Raw genomic sequence first — 16,311 nt, forward strand, 5'->3', positions numbered from 1 at the left:
GGGGAAGGAACAGTACAGAGCAACATACCCTATTATTCAAAGATATTGATATGTTCATATTAGCCAGTGGGGGAAAAATATTGTACATAACCAGAGTAACTGGATAGATCTAGTTGAGTTCTGCAAATGATAAAGAAAAATTTCCAATTCTATCATATACATGCATATATATGATTTCCCCTCCCCCATTGGAATATTAAGCAAAAGTGACACAGAAAAAAGATTCTATTGCCAGGAATAAATAAATAAATTTTCTATCTTAACTTCATCCTGCCTAGAGAGATTTCTGTTCTGTAAGTAAAAATTTTTATCCTCACATGGACAATACCCTTTCTGTGGTTTTTTTTTTACACTATCTCTAAGGTGGGTTGAGGATGGAAATATGTAATTTAAATTCATTGAATTAGTTTCTCAATTTTCTAAAAAAAAAGGGGGGGAGGGGAGAAGCTAAAGAATAATGACTTTTGGAGAAAGATTGCTCAGGTTATAAATGAAGATATTGAAAAGAAAGTTGAATGTGAATACAAGGCAGCGAAAATTAACATTTTATCCTCCATTTAGATAATTCCTCCATAACCCCCCCTCCCCATCTATGCCTCCATTTCATTATTATTTTTTTGCTATCATGCAACTCACAAAAGCATTCCAAATAATTCCAGTTTTCATTTCTTCGGAGCCTCCTGAATTCTTTAGGGATTCAGTCTCTCAAAAGGCAGGCAGGTTCAGCAATCCTCAATTTCTAAAATCATCCCTTCCCTCCCACCCACCTCCCCCAAATCCAGGATGGCACGTATCCCTCATGCTGGCAGATTTCCTTCATCTTCATCATATAAAATACCAATTTTAAACCCCTCCCCCTTCCCCGTGCTTATCTCTATAACTTCATACAGCATTTTATTCCACATTATCACAACCTAAGGAAGCCTTCGTTCTTGTAAACGGGTTGAATAGCTTCTTCTTCTTCTTTTTTTTTTTTTTTTGATGGACTTTTCTCTTTATCACCACTTTCGAGTATCAGATCAAGAGAGGAAAGGTGGGAGGGGAGGTGGGTTAGGAAGGGAGAATGCCAGTAAAAGTAAAGCTTGAGAAGTGTTGGGTCAAACAAAGAGCTTGAGGAAGAGAGAAGAATGCTTGTTTCAGATCTGACTCAGGAATGGAAGTATCGATCCAAGACAACTCATCCGCTCTCCATTAACGCGATGTCTGTTTTGATTATTGCACAGCGCATGTTGTCACTTCAGAGATTTTCAATACAATTCTGTTTCGTTTTTGTTCTTTTCCCACAATTACTTTCTCTTCAAAAGTGTTTTAAAATGCTAATGAATGGATTCATCAATGTCAGGGTGCATCGTCGAAAGCAAGAATCTGGGCTGGGTAGGGGGGGGGAGGGAAACGGGAAAAAGAATGGGACAGAACAGGCTGGGAGTTTAAGAGCATCCACACCTGTCAACCACCATGCCAGGGATTTTTCCGTAGATTATCTGCTGTTTGTCATTGAAATACAGCATGTTGATGGGAGACATCTTGGTGGGTGTACAGCACGGCCCCGCTGAGCCCCGGGGATTGGCTTGCTGCACCAAGTGGGTATGGGGATATTTCTGCATGAACATATATTCACACTGGCCTGAACAATAGTTGGCTTTGTACCGCTTCGGGGCAATTATCCAATCCCAGCCGAAAGCTTCAAAGTCAACAGTCAGGGGGTAACGGCAACAGCGGGACTCCGTTGAGTGCTCATCACAGTCTAAGCCTAGGTTCCTTCGGGACCGTTTGTTGTTCTCCAGCACACGCAGTTCCATGAACGGGTGCTGCAAATGACATACAAAAAGAGAAATCACAGAGAGAGGCATTTAGGTAGGATGACTATTGGCCCCGTGATAACAGTTTCTAGCTGGGGAAAACAGCCTGTGGGCGAGAGTTTTGATGGGTATCAATTACATGCACATCTATGCCTACTCCATCCTCAAGTTTCAATTGTGCAACCTTTGCTATCCCCCTTTGTACCTCTTAAGTAAACTAATGCCATGAATATACATTCACCTTCGCAGACTTACCAAATCCAATACAATCTCTTGCCCATCTTTTCAAGATAGCCCACACAGTTGTCATTATTTATTCCAGTTATTTATTCAGTTTCTAATAACAGTCCTGAACATTGCTCCTTTAAAAAAAACCCCACTCCAGCTGACACCATTAAGCCTGATGGTGAAATATTCCTTAAGTAAATGTAGGTCTGCTATGGAAAAAAAAATTCCACGAAAAAGTGGAATATCGATCCATCAGTTGCTTCTAGGGGAAAAAAAGTATTCAGGCTAAAATATCAGTTTGTAGGTAATGGATGAATAATACTCCGAAAGAGATTTTTTAAATGTATTTTATGTTGTATTTTTTATTAATTATATGTGGGTTATTCTTAATTAAACTGTAAGAATTATTAGGTAAATATAATTAAAGGGGTAGGTTCCAAGGAAATACTTCAGAATGAGAGAGAGAATTTAAAAAAGACACATAGGAAAATTGAGATGAAACTCATATAAGTAATTTTCTAAATGTTTTTGAGATAAATAATTTGATGAGTTATAAGATTAAATTAAATCATGATATAACACATGATACAATAGTTCTCTGTGTAAAAAGGAAAGGTAATTCTAATAAAGTATTACTTTAAAATATACCCTGATAAATTCTGAATTCCTGAGAAGAATATTTCACTGTTAGATGTCTAATTAGCACACACTGAAATTGAGTTGTCCTCATTTTTCTATGTAAATAATATTAAACTGATATAAACTTATCAATCCTATATTTGAAAGCAATGAATATTGTATCTAAATTCATGCATATGGCTGTAATAAGAATATCACGAGAATACTGATTGTGTTATTATCAAGCAAAAGTTACCATTGTGCAACTAGCACAATGACTTTACATTGCCCTGACTGACATGTAAATATGTCTCAGTAGTAACACTGCAGTCCCCAACTGACCATAGAGGTTGCAAGAATTCCCTTCTTAAGTCCTAGCCCTGACAATAGCATAAGCCTACTGTTAAGATGAAACAGATAAAAGGAAAATACTTCCCATTCTCCAACCTGCATTTCATTATTACATTATACAGCGATAGTATTGATTCTGAAAGGCAGCGCTCCCTAGGGAACACCCCCAACTTACCCTAATGTTTAAACTAGGCCAGAGTTATATTATGGTTGTCAGACCTTCAGGGTAGTCCAGACAGGAAACCATAACCATGAGTCCTAACAATAACTTTATTTATAAGGTTACAATAGCAGACTCTTGAAAGTCTGACAGAACTTCTCCCTTCCCTTGCCTTTACTTTCCAAAGAACTAGGGAGTCTCCCTTCTGAGATGCTTTCTCCACCCACATACCACCTTTGGACTCAGATTTTGTTTATCAGATTGTTGTCTAGGCTGCAGCTCTTTCTCCTGTGCCCCAAGGTTATTCTCACAGCCCATTGCAATGGCTGAAGAAGGTTGACAGATATGAGCTCAGCAGGCAATCGAAATATTCCATGGGCCTCGGGCTCCATTTTCAGGCCTAGGATCAAGAAAGAAGAGGATAGATAGCGAGTGTTCTCCATTTACCCACCAGGCCTTCAGCACCAGGCCCAAGAGAAGTCACGGCCAGGTCATTGCCATTGGGATCAAAAGCGTTGATCTCAATACCCCAGTTGTTCTGAGGCTGCTTGAACCAGTTCTGGAGCACGTGCTTGAAATCAATGCTCTGCCAGTGGCCAATGCGTGAATTCAGGTCAATCTTGAGTGAGCGGATACGGATATGTCGGCTCCCATCTTCTGTCACCGGCTTAAGACGCAGGATCTGTAGATAAACTGTGGAGGTGTGTTGAACAGGCCTTAGGTACACCCAGAGCTGCGCCTTTACTACCTTGGTGAACATAATTTTGGGGCTGAAGTTGAAGAAACAACAATGTGGATTGCCTTCGATCTGTACCACTGGGTCCGCTGGCAGAGAAAGACAAAAAGAGAAGTAGTGAACAGACCTTCTTCCATACCCCCCGTTCCCCACACTCCTGATACGTTTCTGTCTAAGGCGCAATTACAGTAACACCATCATGATTATCATATAAAGATCAGAGTTACTGCATAATTGAAACTTTTAATGCTGGGCCGGCAATGAAGGGAGTGTTGAACAATAAGGTTTCTCTTAATTGGCAGCATGGCTTGGCCTGAAGCACAGGGAATATTAAAATCTTCAAGTTAAATGTATATTTTATGTAAATAAAAGTCATTAAGAAACCATTTACTGCATATCCAAATCATTTATTCCATATTCCATATCCGTGTTCTAAATGATGTAATACAGAAATAAAGAGGACACTGGTGAATTAGTAGCCATCACTACTAATGGCTTAAGGTGTTCCACCACTGGAAGATGGAGCCAAAAAGGCTAGACTTAGAAATTTTTTAAAAAATGGCATAGAATAAAGTACAATAAATAACATCTAGAGTTTTAGACATTAAAATGATTGTGCTGCCTATTAAATTCAAGACTCAGATTTGAATTCGCTTCCATTTTCAGAAAAGGGGCTTGTAACTCAGCAGAAGAGCTTCTTGGTAGAAATTACTTTTTCTCTCCTGTTGCAGTCTTTCTCTTCAACAACCCTCAGCAATAAAACTTTCAAGCACTATAAGAAAGGGGAAACAGGAAAACTCACATCCCTTGCTACTACTCCCATGAATGGGTTATCAGATAATTTGGGTGTATGGTATAGATAATGGCTAACCTTATGTACTCTATAAAAAAAATAAAAGCAGGATAAAATATGTAATAGGCAGGATATAATAATACCAGGTCTTTGGGAAGGACACAACAGGTGGATAAAAATGCCAAATCTGGTTTAACCATTTGCCTGACTGTGATGAACCGTAATATAATAATAATAATAATAATAACCCCGCCTATTTTCTTTGGTAGATAGAGTCAGCCAACGTAACTGCGTGGATAAAGGGCCTGATTCTTGGGAACGACTCCATAGGTGGATAAAAATGCCAAATCCAGTCTCAACATCTGGCTGACTGTGTGATGAACCATAATAATCCAAAAGAACTGGAGCACCACTTGAACACCATTGGCATTGACAAATTCACCCTCAGTCAATTGCAAAAGGTGGCTTTACTCTGAATCGCTTGCATCCTGCGACAATACCTCTAACACCACCAAACATCAACATCTGCCTATCCCGGGTCTTTGGGAAAAACTCTATAAGTGGATAAAAATGCCAAAATCCAGTCTCAACATCTGGCTGACTATGCGGCGAACAATAATAATAATAATCCTAATTTGGGCCTGAACACCTTCATTTTACAAAAAATACCCTGGTTGGAACTGCCTATAGTAATAAACTGCCAATAATCATAATAATAATTCTTAGATCCTTGGTTTGGTCTTGAATTATTAGATTTTTACCATCTTTGACTGTGAATCTAATTGGAGATTAATTATATAATCATCACCATCAGTGGCCAACCATAACAGCAACAAGAGACAGATTGCAGAAAATGGGATAATGAAGTCATAAGAATGGTGTATTTGAATACCTGCAAGAAATACCACTTGCCTGAAAACCCAAAACTGGTTGGGCCACAACATAGACAAAGTAATAGAAAACCAAGAAACTAAAGTGTCCCGGGACTTCAGAATTCAAACAGTCAAGCATTTGCCACATACAACACCCCGGATTTAGCAATTATTGAGAAGAAAGACCAAAAAAAGTTACCTTAAATGCCATGGAGAAGGGGCAATGTAATGGTACGTAAAACTTATGTTTTACTTGGAAGCAAGTCTCCTGAGTTCCATGGGGCATTCTAGGTATAAATGCATAGGCTTGCAATGGTAATTCATAATGAAATGTAGTAGCAATGTGTTGGGACAGGAAGCAGGAATAAATGAAGCTATTATCTGATTTCAATATAGAGCTCACCAAAAAATGTGCTGGTAGAAGAACTATAGAAGAACTGAATGTAGCTAGAAGATAGCCAAGCCTCTAAAGAATTTTGAGGAGTTTGCCAAAAGGATTTTTTAAAAAAAATCTCAAGTCAGTCAAATCCGTTCTTCTCTTTGTAAGCATGCACTCCTTTCAACAACCATTGTGTTATTCTCCAGAGGGAATCCATCATGAACCCCCAAGAGTGCATAATGATAATGCGGACCTCGGCTTAACTGCAATTCATTTAGTAACCTTTCAAAGTTACAACAGCACTGAAAAAAGTGACTTATGACCGTTTTTCAGATTTGTGACCTTTGCAGCAGCCCCATGGGTCATCTAATTAAAGTTCGGGTGCTTGCAATGATTCATATTTATGACAGGTGCAATGTCCTGGAGTCACCTTTTGCAAGGCGAAGTCAATGGGAAAGCCTAATTTGCTTAACAAATGGGACAAGGAAGGTTGTAAAGTGGGGCAAAGCTAACTTAATGTCTCGCTTAGCAACAGAAATTTTGGGTTCAATTGTGGTCGTAAGTCAAGGACTACCGGTATTGTGTTGTTTAAATTAGAGAGTTTTAGCTCTTTTCTAATCATCTTTTTGTAGTCCTAATGTTTATCAAACTGTATCACAATACGTTTTTATCTTTTTCTAAAACATTATAAATTATTATCTTTTGTCAACAATGTGAAGTCACAGCTGCTGGTACTTTAGCATATACACCACGTTCTTCCCAAGAATCTAGGATGCCATAATCTGTCAGCGTAGTATATGCGTGGATCCAAGTGGCGTCGCCTTTTACAACTGACAGATGGAAATTTCTAAGTGCCATTGAATATCTTTTGGTATGACACATACTGTGCCAACTGAGACCACCACAGCTGATTTATGCCATAATCTTTTAATTTTCAGATCTTGGTATTTTCTGATCTTTTCCAGATGTTTGTCTTTTATTCTACCAGCTACTATCTGGCATTGTCATTTCAATTAGCCACACTTTCTTCTTTCAAGCCACTTCATATCTGCTATGTTATGAGCCAAGACTTTTATCGGTCTGTTATTGCGGTTCGTCGTAATGTCAGCCAGATGTTCAGACTGGATTTAACATTTTGTCCATCTATTAGTTATAATTCATCACACAGTCAGCCAGATGTGTAGACTGGGTTTGACATTTTTAATAAGTGGATAAAAATAAGTGGACTCAATGTCCTTCCCAAGGATCTGGAATAGGCAAATGTTGTTTGATGGTATTAAAGATATCATCTCCAGCTGTTCCAAGAAAGCTGCCTTTTATAATCGACTGATAGGGATTTTGTCAATGCTGATGGTGTTCAACTGGTGTGCCAGTTGTTTTGGGATTGCACCCAAGCTGCCTATTACTGTTGGTATTATCTTTGTTTGCTTTTTCCACAGTCCTACATCTTTTTGCAAGTGTTTATGATTTTCTCCTATTCTTTCCCTTCTCTTCTGGTGCCAGTTGTTAAGTTTGGCGTGTTATGTGAATGATACTTGTCCGTTTGAATTCTAAAGTTCCAGAACAATTTGCCTTCTTGGTTTTCTGTTATTTGGTCTATTTTGTGCTCCCATCCGTTCCTGCTTGCAAACAAGTAGTATTTCTTGCAGATATTCTAATGTACCATTCTTACTCCTTTGTCATGCTGCTGTTTGTAGTCTCTCTGTGCAATCTTCTTGCAGGAGCAGACTGATGTAGAGCTCTGAATGCTCTATGGCCTCTTGAAAAAAGTCATCTTAACAGCTACACAGCAATGCTGTTCAGCCCTATACACTAGCCCAGTGAATAATAACACCTATAAAAGAAACTGTAACAGACTGAAAAATATTGTGACAAAGGGCACTGGTTCTTCTAAGATTAAATCATGCATATTCAGAACCCAGTTAATTTAATACAGTTGAACTAGGCCATTGCTTAGCCAGTAGAGTAGAAGATAGGTCTTCTTGAAAGGCTCAAGTTAACCCCGGTATTCTTTCAGAGGTGTTAACCCTTTTTTAAATGCAACCTGCTACTAAATAAAATATTTGGCCATCATTGTGCAGCTTCAGAATGATGTAGATAGAACCAGATTTTTCTATATCAAAAGCATGAAATTGGGATTGGAACGTATGTCACTAAGTAATGCAGTTGTTAAGTGAATCACATCTGATTTTATGAGCTTTTTGCCATGGCAGTTAAGCAAATCATTGCAGTTGTTAAGCAAATCATGCGGTTGTTAAGTGGATCTGGTTTCTCCCATTGGCTTTGCTTCTTGGAAGTCTCCTGGGAAGGTTGCAAATTCCCATTATGTGACCCAGGGACACTGCAGATATCATAAATACATGCCAGTTATCGAGTTCCCAAATTTTGATCACATGACCGCAGAGACATCACAACTGTTGCAACTGCAAGGACTGGTTATAAGGCACTTTTTTCAGTCATTAAATGAATGGTTGTATATCAAGGACTGACTGTAACTCTATTCTCTAAAATAGGATAGGTGACAGCAGGGGGGGTATGAAAGTGGGAAGCCCCCAGCTGCCACCCTCTGCCCCAATATGTTCCCTGCTGCCACCCTGACGCGCTCTGTGCTCTGTCCACCTTCTTGCTCGCCCACTCACCCAGCTCTCCCTCTGGCCGCTAGTGGTTAGTTGTCCATATGGAGGTGTCTTGTGGTGAGTTGGCAGAGGTAACTTGGTGATGGTGAGTTGGCCACGGCAAGCTGGTCACAGCAAGTTGTCCCATTCCAAGGGAAATTGGTTTCAACTCAAAGCAAAGAGTTTGTGGCTCAGAAGTTCAATCACTGTGAAACCCAGAAATTTTGGTGGTTCTGGATTCTGGCCAAGACGAAATCTGGAGGGAACTTCCAAAAGTGGCCAGGAGAAGATGGGTATACCTCTCCCTTCTTCATCCACATGCCTTCCTTTTCCTGTCTTCTCTTAGTCATAAGCCCCTGCCTCTGATAGCTCCGCTCTTCTCTGTTCTCTCCATTCTGAAATCCTCTGCCCAGAATGCATCATTGTGGGTCTGTGTCCATGCCAAATACGCTTATCATAAAGTGCTTTATATTACTTCAGTCAAAAGAAAATCCAAGCATTTTTCAGTCTAGAAACAGACAGCCCAGTGCTGGCTATTTCCTGCATGGAACCTTTTGTGCATCCTTCAAGTGTGGACCAATTAAAATTGTTTCTGAAATGTGCTGTAAAATATCCCTGTATCGTCTGCTGGCAATAAACTATTAATACTACGGAAGCCTTGGCTGACCTATAGAATACAGAGGCAGTCCCCCCGATGATTGCTGCCAGGAGCTCACTTCTTCCTTCACAAAGCCAGAGCAGTGGAAAACTAACAGTGACAAAGCAGGAGGGGGGATGCACTACAACTTGAACACAAGTAGAAAAAAGATGAATCAGATCAACGTAGACTGGATGGCACAGGAGATAATAACGAATGTTTCTCTGCCTTTCTGCCTTTGGCTTGCAGGACTGAGTCAGATTGCAGCTCTATTACTCTTGACAGTCTTTGATGCTATTGGCTAAATTCTCTTCCTGCAGCCCTGGAGACTTCTCTCTGTCACAGTACCAGTCTTTCCTGTCAAACCCTATCCAAAATATGTCGAAGGGAAATCTCTGCTCAACATCTAACTTGTTACAATGAATTATAGGGTTCCAGCTTTTTATTCATGCTTCGTGTTTATATAAAACCTCTGGGAAAGGTCATCCAGAGTTATGAAACAAGGTGTCTCTGGCATGCTGCTTGGTACTATGCTCTATTGCTCTTGGTTCAAGGAACAACAAATGTTTTCTTGGTTCAGCAATCATCTGGATCAAAATGAACCAAATGAAACTAAATCTAAACATGATAGAGACAATAGCTGTTTTGTATAGGATAAAAGCACCAAGCTAGTATCAAGAAAATTCTGAGTTGTGACCAGTCACTCTCACTTAGACCTAGGAAGGAAGGATGGAAAGAGAGACAGAGAGAGAGATGCTGTTGATAAGTAAGACAGACATATTGCAGATTTAACATCATCTTGTGCCATATCCGTGATTGGAGGTTGGCAATCCTATTTTTATCAACAGGCTCACAAAAAAGTGCTGTTGAGTTTTGTCCAAGCCAGTCCCTTAGATCTTGAAGCCATGATGTTCTTCTTCAGCCTGGGCCTCGTTTGTCTTCAAACTTTCCTTGGAGGATTAAGTGAAGTATGGCATATTTTGTCGCATCACATGTCCAAAATATTTTAACTTTCGCTTGTTTATGGTTTATCACATGTCCAAAATATGCTAACTTTCGCTTTTTTATGGTTTTGATGACTTCCCTTGGCTTTCCCAGGCATTTTAGCACCTCCTCATTTCTGATTTTGTCAACCCAACTTATACGTAACAGCCGCCTGTAAAGATTTAACAGAGCTTTCAAAAACAGGCCTGTTGTCTATCTCAAAATTCCCTGGTGATGGGCTGTAGCGAGAGGCTCATGCATCCATTTAAATCTAATGTAGCACCTACAGCCACTCCTAAGTCAGACAGATGTGACATCAGTTATCTATGACCTGGCACAAGCATTACAATTACAGTTTGGCTGTTACTATTTGTTACTATTTTTAATTTGGAACTATTTTTAAAATGGTGTAGAAACTTCCGTGGCTGCAAAATGTGACAGACAGGTTGCTTGCGATCCATGTCAGAGCGCCAGGATGCCTTGATGCCATTGCTGGAAGATCAACCATAGGCTACCTTTTTTTTCCTTAGGAATCACTGAAACTATAAAGGCAAAACAGCATAATATTCCCATCCTAAATGTACCGTGACAAGTTGAAATGCTCTGTTGCACTCGCTTCTTTACTTTTCAGTGAGGAGCTAAATCACATTTATTTAGACAAAAATTGGAATTTTAATATTTCAACATTATGATTTAATATGTTTCTATTGATTGGGGGGGGTGTTTCCCCATGCATTTTTATTCTTAGAATAATTTGTTTGGAAGTTGAGATATTCAGTAAATAAAATACATTATTTACAAAATTAGGATTTATATCCTTAAAAGAGATTAAGTGTTCAATTCCAGAGATTGATCTTCTAGATATTTCCAACAGTTAAGAAATAAAATAATATGAATGTTCCCAGGCTTTTTGTTGTTCTGCAGTAAAGCATCTGCTAAGTACTTCTTGACAGAATTAATATCGATCAGGTTTCACATTATCATTAGATTTTTCATAGTTCATGTCCTTCAATTTTATCTGTCTTGTTTTCATAGAAAGGAGGACTTTTTAATCTACCATATACTACAAGCATTAGTTGTATGTTATCCTTGCTTTGGAAGGCAGTGCAATACAGATAGTCCTCACTTAATGACTTCAACTGGGATTGACAACTCCATAGTTAAGCAGTCATTAGATAAAATATCAGGTGACCGAGCTAGATTCAAGTTGACAATATTGCTGCAATCATTAAGCAAATCACCCTAGGTTGTTATGCATGATGTCATTTGACTGCAATTTGCATCTTACCGCTGGCTTCTCCACCTTTGTCAGAAGCCACCTTTGAAACTTGTAAATTGTGATCATGTGACTGTGGGGCACCATAACTGTCATAAATGTGTGCCAGTTGCAAAGCAATTGAATTGTGATCATGGGGACGCTATGACTGTTGTAAGTTTAAGGACTGGTCATGAAACCACTCTTTCAGCGCCGTTTAAGTTCAGTCACTGAACGGTCATTAACTAAGGACTACCTGGATCAGCATAAGTTTCTTTAACTCTTAAAGAATCCCTAAAATTAGATGAGAATCCCTAAACTTAAAGTTTAACACAGAATTTGTGCGCCATGTCACTGAAGAAACTTGCGCATACTTCATTACCTCACTGTTAGCCTTAAATGAATCATATAATTTTACAATGTCTCATTTCTGTAATTTGGGGAAAAAAGATTAATCATTAGTGCTGATTTAGATACACTTATTTTATTTATTTATTAAATTTATACGTCACCCATCTATCAACCAACTCTACATCAAAGGCAACACTACTGAAAAATTAAGCAAGTATAATATATATATTAAATAGACATTGCTTTCCATGCTGTCCTGTCCTTTCTCCAAGAGTACCTGTTCTCAACATTTTAAGGCAGATTTTAAAATAACCAGATGTTATTTGTTGATTTGGAAACAAAAAGACAATGTTTTAGAATAGAGGATATTCTTGGAACAATCTGCTGCATATCTACAGTATATATCATCATATACACAGTTTAATCTTTTTCTCCTTTTGAATGTCTCCTTTATTATGGTATTGAAATGTCACTGCATGAGAGGCTTCTTGGCATAACCTTAAGAATATTAACAAAACTTTAATTACTGTCATTTCTTGGTCTGTGATCTATTTAGCAGCATAGTAGTCACTTCTCCTTTAGTGGTCTGGATTGTTCTGATTGAACCCGATCTCTTGCTAATCCATGTCACATTTTAAATACCTTCAGCTATCTATTTATGTATTGCAACCATAAATACAGACCACCTATAAAGGCAGTCTTTACTAGAATCTAGTTAATTTCTCTTTACCGGAGAAACAATTTTCACCATAAAACCAGGCAATCTTTACTAGAGAAACAGAGTAAATAAAACAAAACATGCAAACATTAAAAGCTCTTAACAATAATCTAATGCATTCTCAGCAAACAAAATGAGCGAGGAATCCTCTCATCCAAAGCCCAGCCATGATGGTTATCATCACTGCATAGAGATCCCAAGACAGATGCCTCATGTATAAGACAAGCTGGGAAAAATCAGAGGAGGAAACCTTCAGGACCAGATGCTGCAGACAGGAGATTCCTCACATTCTCTTGGCATAGAAGAAATGGCCAGGAAGAATGGAGAATCATTTCTATCAAGGCAGATGCCCAGGCAAGAAGAGCGATTGGGATTGAATCCTGTTGTACAAATAGGCTGAGTGTGAGAAGGAGGCACTTCTTCCCTCCCTCCCAATATCGGTTAGCAACACCCAGTGGACAAACTCCTTACTTTCCTCCTCTATTCACAGACATCTGGGTTACATTCAGTTAGGAGGGCCCCCTTGCCCCTGCCTGGTGCACCCCGCTCAGCTTAATCACCCCCAGCTGCATGTGCCATGAACCGCAAGGCCTGCTAACACACCAAGGTCATGACACCAGCCAGCCGCCTCTCCCGGTACAGCCAGCTAGGAGCAAAGGCCTCTGCTAACGAATGCCCAAGGCAATTTGCTGTGCACAAGTCCCAAATTAATGCTGTGTTCCCCTGAGAATTTCTCCCTGTCAGTTTCTGCCAGATCTTAAAGTGACAGAAAACCTTTCCTCCTTTTCTCTCCCCCCCCCCCGCCCCGAATGTTTTATGCCTAGCCATTTGAAATACACCAGATAGTTACAGGCGTTGTTGTGGCAAGAGGCTTTGAGACCAAAAGTTAGACGATCCATTGAAGCCTTGAAAATAGAATATTGCTAACTCGTTACATCTAAGCGCCCTAAGCGTCTATATGAGGTCCCTTATTTACTACATTGAAGTCTCCAAGGAAGAAGAGATTGTGGGCATCATGCAATAACATCCATATCGAACATTAACCATCTCTCTCTTACTGCCGATCATCTATTCTCAATGATATTGGATTTGTGTGTCCCCCTCCCCCAGCTTGCCAAGGCGCTGTCCATGGTTCTGGGCCATGCCCCTGGCTATTTCCCCATTTGCTGCTAAAAGAGGGAGGGAGAGAATGATAGCATAATGGAGGTCTAGGACCAGTGGTGGGTTTCTGCCGGATCGCACCGGATCGCGCGATCCGGTTGGCCAATGAACCCGGAAGTAAGTTTCCTGCCCCGCCCCTTTCACGGGACGGCGCTTGCCTGCGCTCCACCAGCTCGGGCGCGACCGGAGAAGTTTCTCTTCTCAGAAATGTCTTCAGTGGAGCGGTGGCAGCCTGCGTCCCTTTCAGGAGCTCCACTAAGGAAGCTTCTCCGGTCGCACCCAAGCTGGTTCACGCTGCAGAGACGAAATGCCAGCCTTCGGGTTGCAAACCCCACCTGCCTCCCCTTCGCGCCTCTTGCAGCTGCCAGCTGCTCAGGAAAGGCGGGAGGCTTCAGCTGGCCAACTTGTGTAAGACAAGACAGGCAAGCTGGTGGGCGCATGCCCAGGACAACGTAGAAGGTGCATAATCAGCTCTGTCTGAAGGCGAGAAGGCTCGGAGCTACCACCACCCCTGCTTGGATCCTCTTCTTTAGGGGTCAGCGGAGGATCGGCTGCGACAGCCTTGCAGAGCAGCGGGCGGAGTCCGTCTCTCTCCTCCTCCTACCAGCCGAAGGAAAAGCCCCGAGGAGACGGGCTCCACGCGCTGCTCTGCAAGGCTGTCGCAGCCGATCCTCCGCTGACCCCTAAAGAAGAGGATCCACCATCGCTTCTTCTTTAGGCGTCAGCGGAGGATCGGCTGCGACAGCCTTGCAGAGCAGCGCGCGGAGTCCGTCTCTCTCCTCCTCCTACCAGCCGAAGGAAAAGCCCCGGGGAGACGGGCTCCACACGCTGCTCTGCCGGGCTGCAGCGCACGGAGCCCGTCTCCCCGGGGCTTTTCCTTCGGCTGCAGGAGGAGGAGAGAGAAGCCACTTCGGCCTTCGGCTGCAGCACAGCGGAGGATCGGCTGCGACAGCCTTGCAGAGCAGCGCACGGAGTCCGTCTCTCTCCTCCTCCTACCAGCCGAAGGAAAAGCCCCGGGGAGACAAGCTCTGCGCGCTGCTCTGCCGGGCTGCAGCGCGTGGAGCCCGTCTCCCCGGGGCTTTTCCTTCGGCTGCAGGAGGAGGAGAGAGAAGCCACTTCGGCCACTCTCTTCCAGACGCCCAGCTGGGACCGAAAAGGTGCCCTTTTGACCAAGACCAACTGGAAGGTATGTGTGTGTGAGAGGGGGGGGGGAAAGTGAGAAAGAAAGAGTAAGAGAGAAAGGAAGGAAGGGAGAGAGAGAGAAAGAGAGAGAGAGACAAAGATAGAAAGAGAAAGAGAGAAAGAAAGAGAAAGAAAGAAAGTTGGAGAGAGAGAGACACAAGAAGGATGGAGGGAAGGGAGGGAGGAAATAAGTGGGGGAGAGAGACAAGAAAGAAAGAAAGAAGGAAGGAAGGAAGGAAGGAAGACAGAGGAAGAGAAAGGAAAGAAAGAAAGAAAGAGGGAAAGAGAGGCACAAGAAGGAATGAAGAAAGAAAGTAAGTGGGGGAGAGAGACACAAGAAAGAAAGAAGAAGGAAGAAAGAAAGGAAGAGGGAGAGAGACACACAAGAAAGGAAGGAAGGAAAGAAAGGAAGGAAGGAAAGAAAGAGGGAGAGAGAGACACAAGAAAGAAAGGAAGAAGGAAGGAAGAAAGAAAAAGAAAGAAAGAAAAAGGAAGAGAACTTATGATCACAATTGAGCCCAAAATTTTGGTTCCTAAGCAAGAGCATTGTTAAATGAGTTTCACCACATTTACAAGTTGGTCACTCCCACCCGGTCACATGACTGCTAAGCCACGCCCACAAAATAGGCCACACCTACGGAATAGGTTCCCAAAAAATTTGAAACCCACCACTGTCTAGGACCATGCTGTTAGCAAGTAATAAAAGTTGTGGTTCTGCAAATCCCGAATTCATCTGAGTGGGGGATGCTGGCATACAGATAACCATTTTGAAACTCTGGAAATGTAGTTCATGGTGAGATATATTTTCAGAATGCGATACTAGGCTTGGTTTTTTTTTAACCAGGTCTTCATCACACGGATACCTAGCAAATTGAAAACATGAAGGATTCTAATTTACTTCTCCAAATATTTTTAGAGTGGCTCAGTGAATTCACGAGTGAATTTGGCGACCAAACTTAGGACCTGCAAGATTTAAGATAGCGTGCACTTTGTGATTCCTGTATTAAGGGGAGCTGGGTTGGAAGATAAGTATGGTTTTAAAACTGGAAGAAGAAGCATCAATAACCTATACTATGCTCATGACACTAATCTCGATAGCCCAAAATATAAAGTATCAAGTAGATAAAAGTTAAGGGGCCCAGTGAGAAAAATGGCACTAAAAGTAAATATAAAGAAGATCAAACTAATGACAACTGGCAGAACAACCAATCTTACAATTAGCAATGAAGGCGGTGGTTAATTTCTGCCTTTTAGGATCAACCATCAACAGCAAAGGAATAAGCAGTCAAGAAATACCGCATGTCGACTTCCGGTTCCGGCGGCTACGGCGACGGGCAAGGACTTTGCCCGCTCCCGCTCTTCGGTGGGCTTCCCCCGCCTTCGGGGGGGCACAGGACACCCCGAAGAGGCGCCCTGCCGAAGGAGCGGCTCGCGGAAGGCTCTGGCACCGGCGGCTGGTGGGGGCTTTTCCG

The 16,311-nt window shown here is 41.5% G+C and overlaps 1 protein-coding gene across 1 annotated transcript in view; it reads right to left on the reverse strand.

The window, feature by feature from the left end:
• Positions 1-952: 952 nt before the first annotated feature.
• GDF11 (growth differentiation factor 11) overlaps positions 953-16,311 on the reverse strand; it is a gene marked incomplete at its 5' end in the record, with an annotated part of 38,650 nt that continues 23,291 nt past the window's right edge. The window contains 2 exons of the mRNA XM_081933749.1: positions 953-1,808; positions 3,608-3,981. Of these exons, the coding sequence (XP_081789875.1) occupies positions 1,428-1,808; positions 3,608-3,981 (755 nt within the window). The 3' untranslated portion in view covers positions 953-1,427. The remainder of the gene's footprint in view (positions 1,809-3,607; positions 3,982-16,311) is intronic.

Source organism: Natrix helvetica, assembly GCF_964273705.1.
Source record: "Natrix helvetica genome assembly, chromosome: 1".
NCBI classification, from domain to species: Eukaryota; Metazoa; Chordata; class Lepidosauria; order Squamata; family Natricidae; genus Natrix; species Natrix helvetica.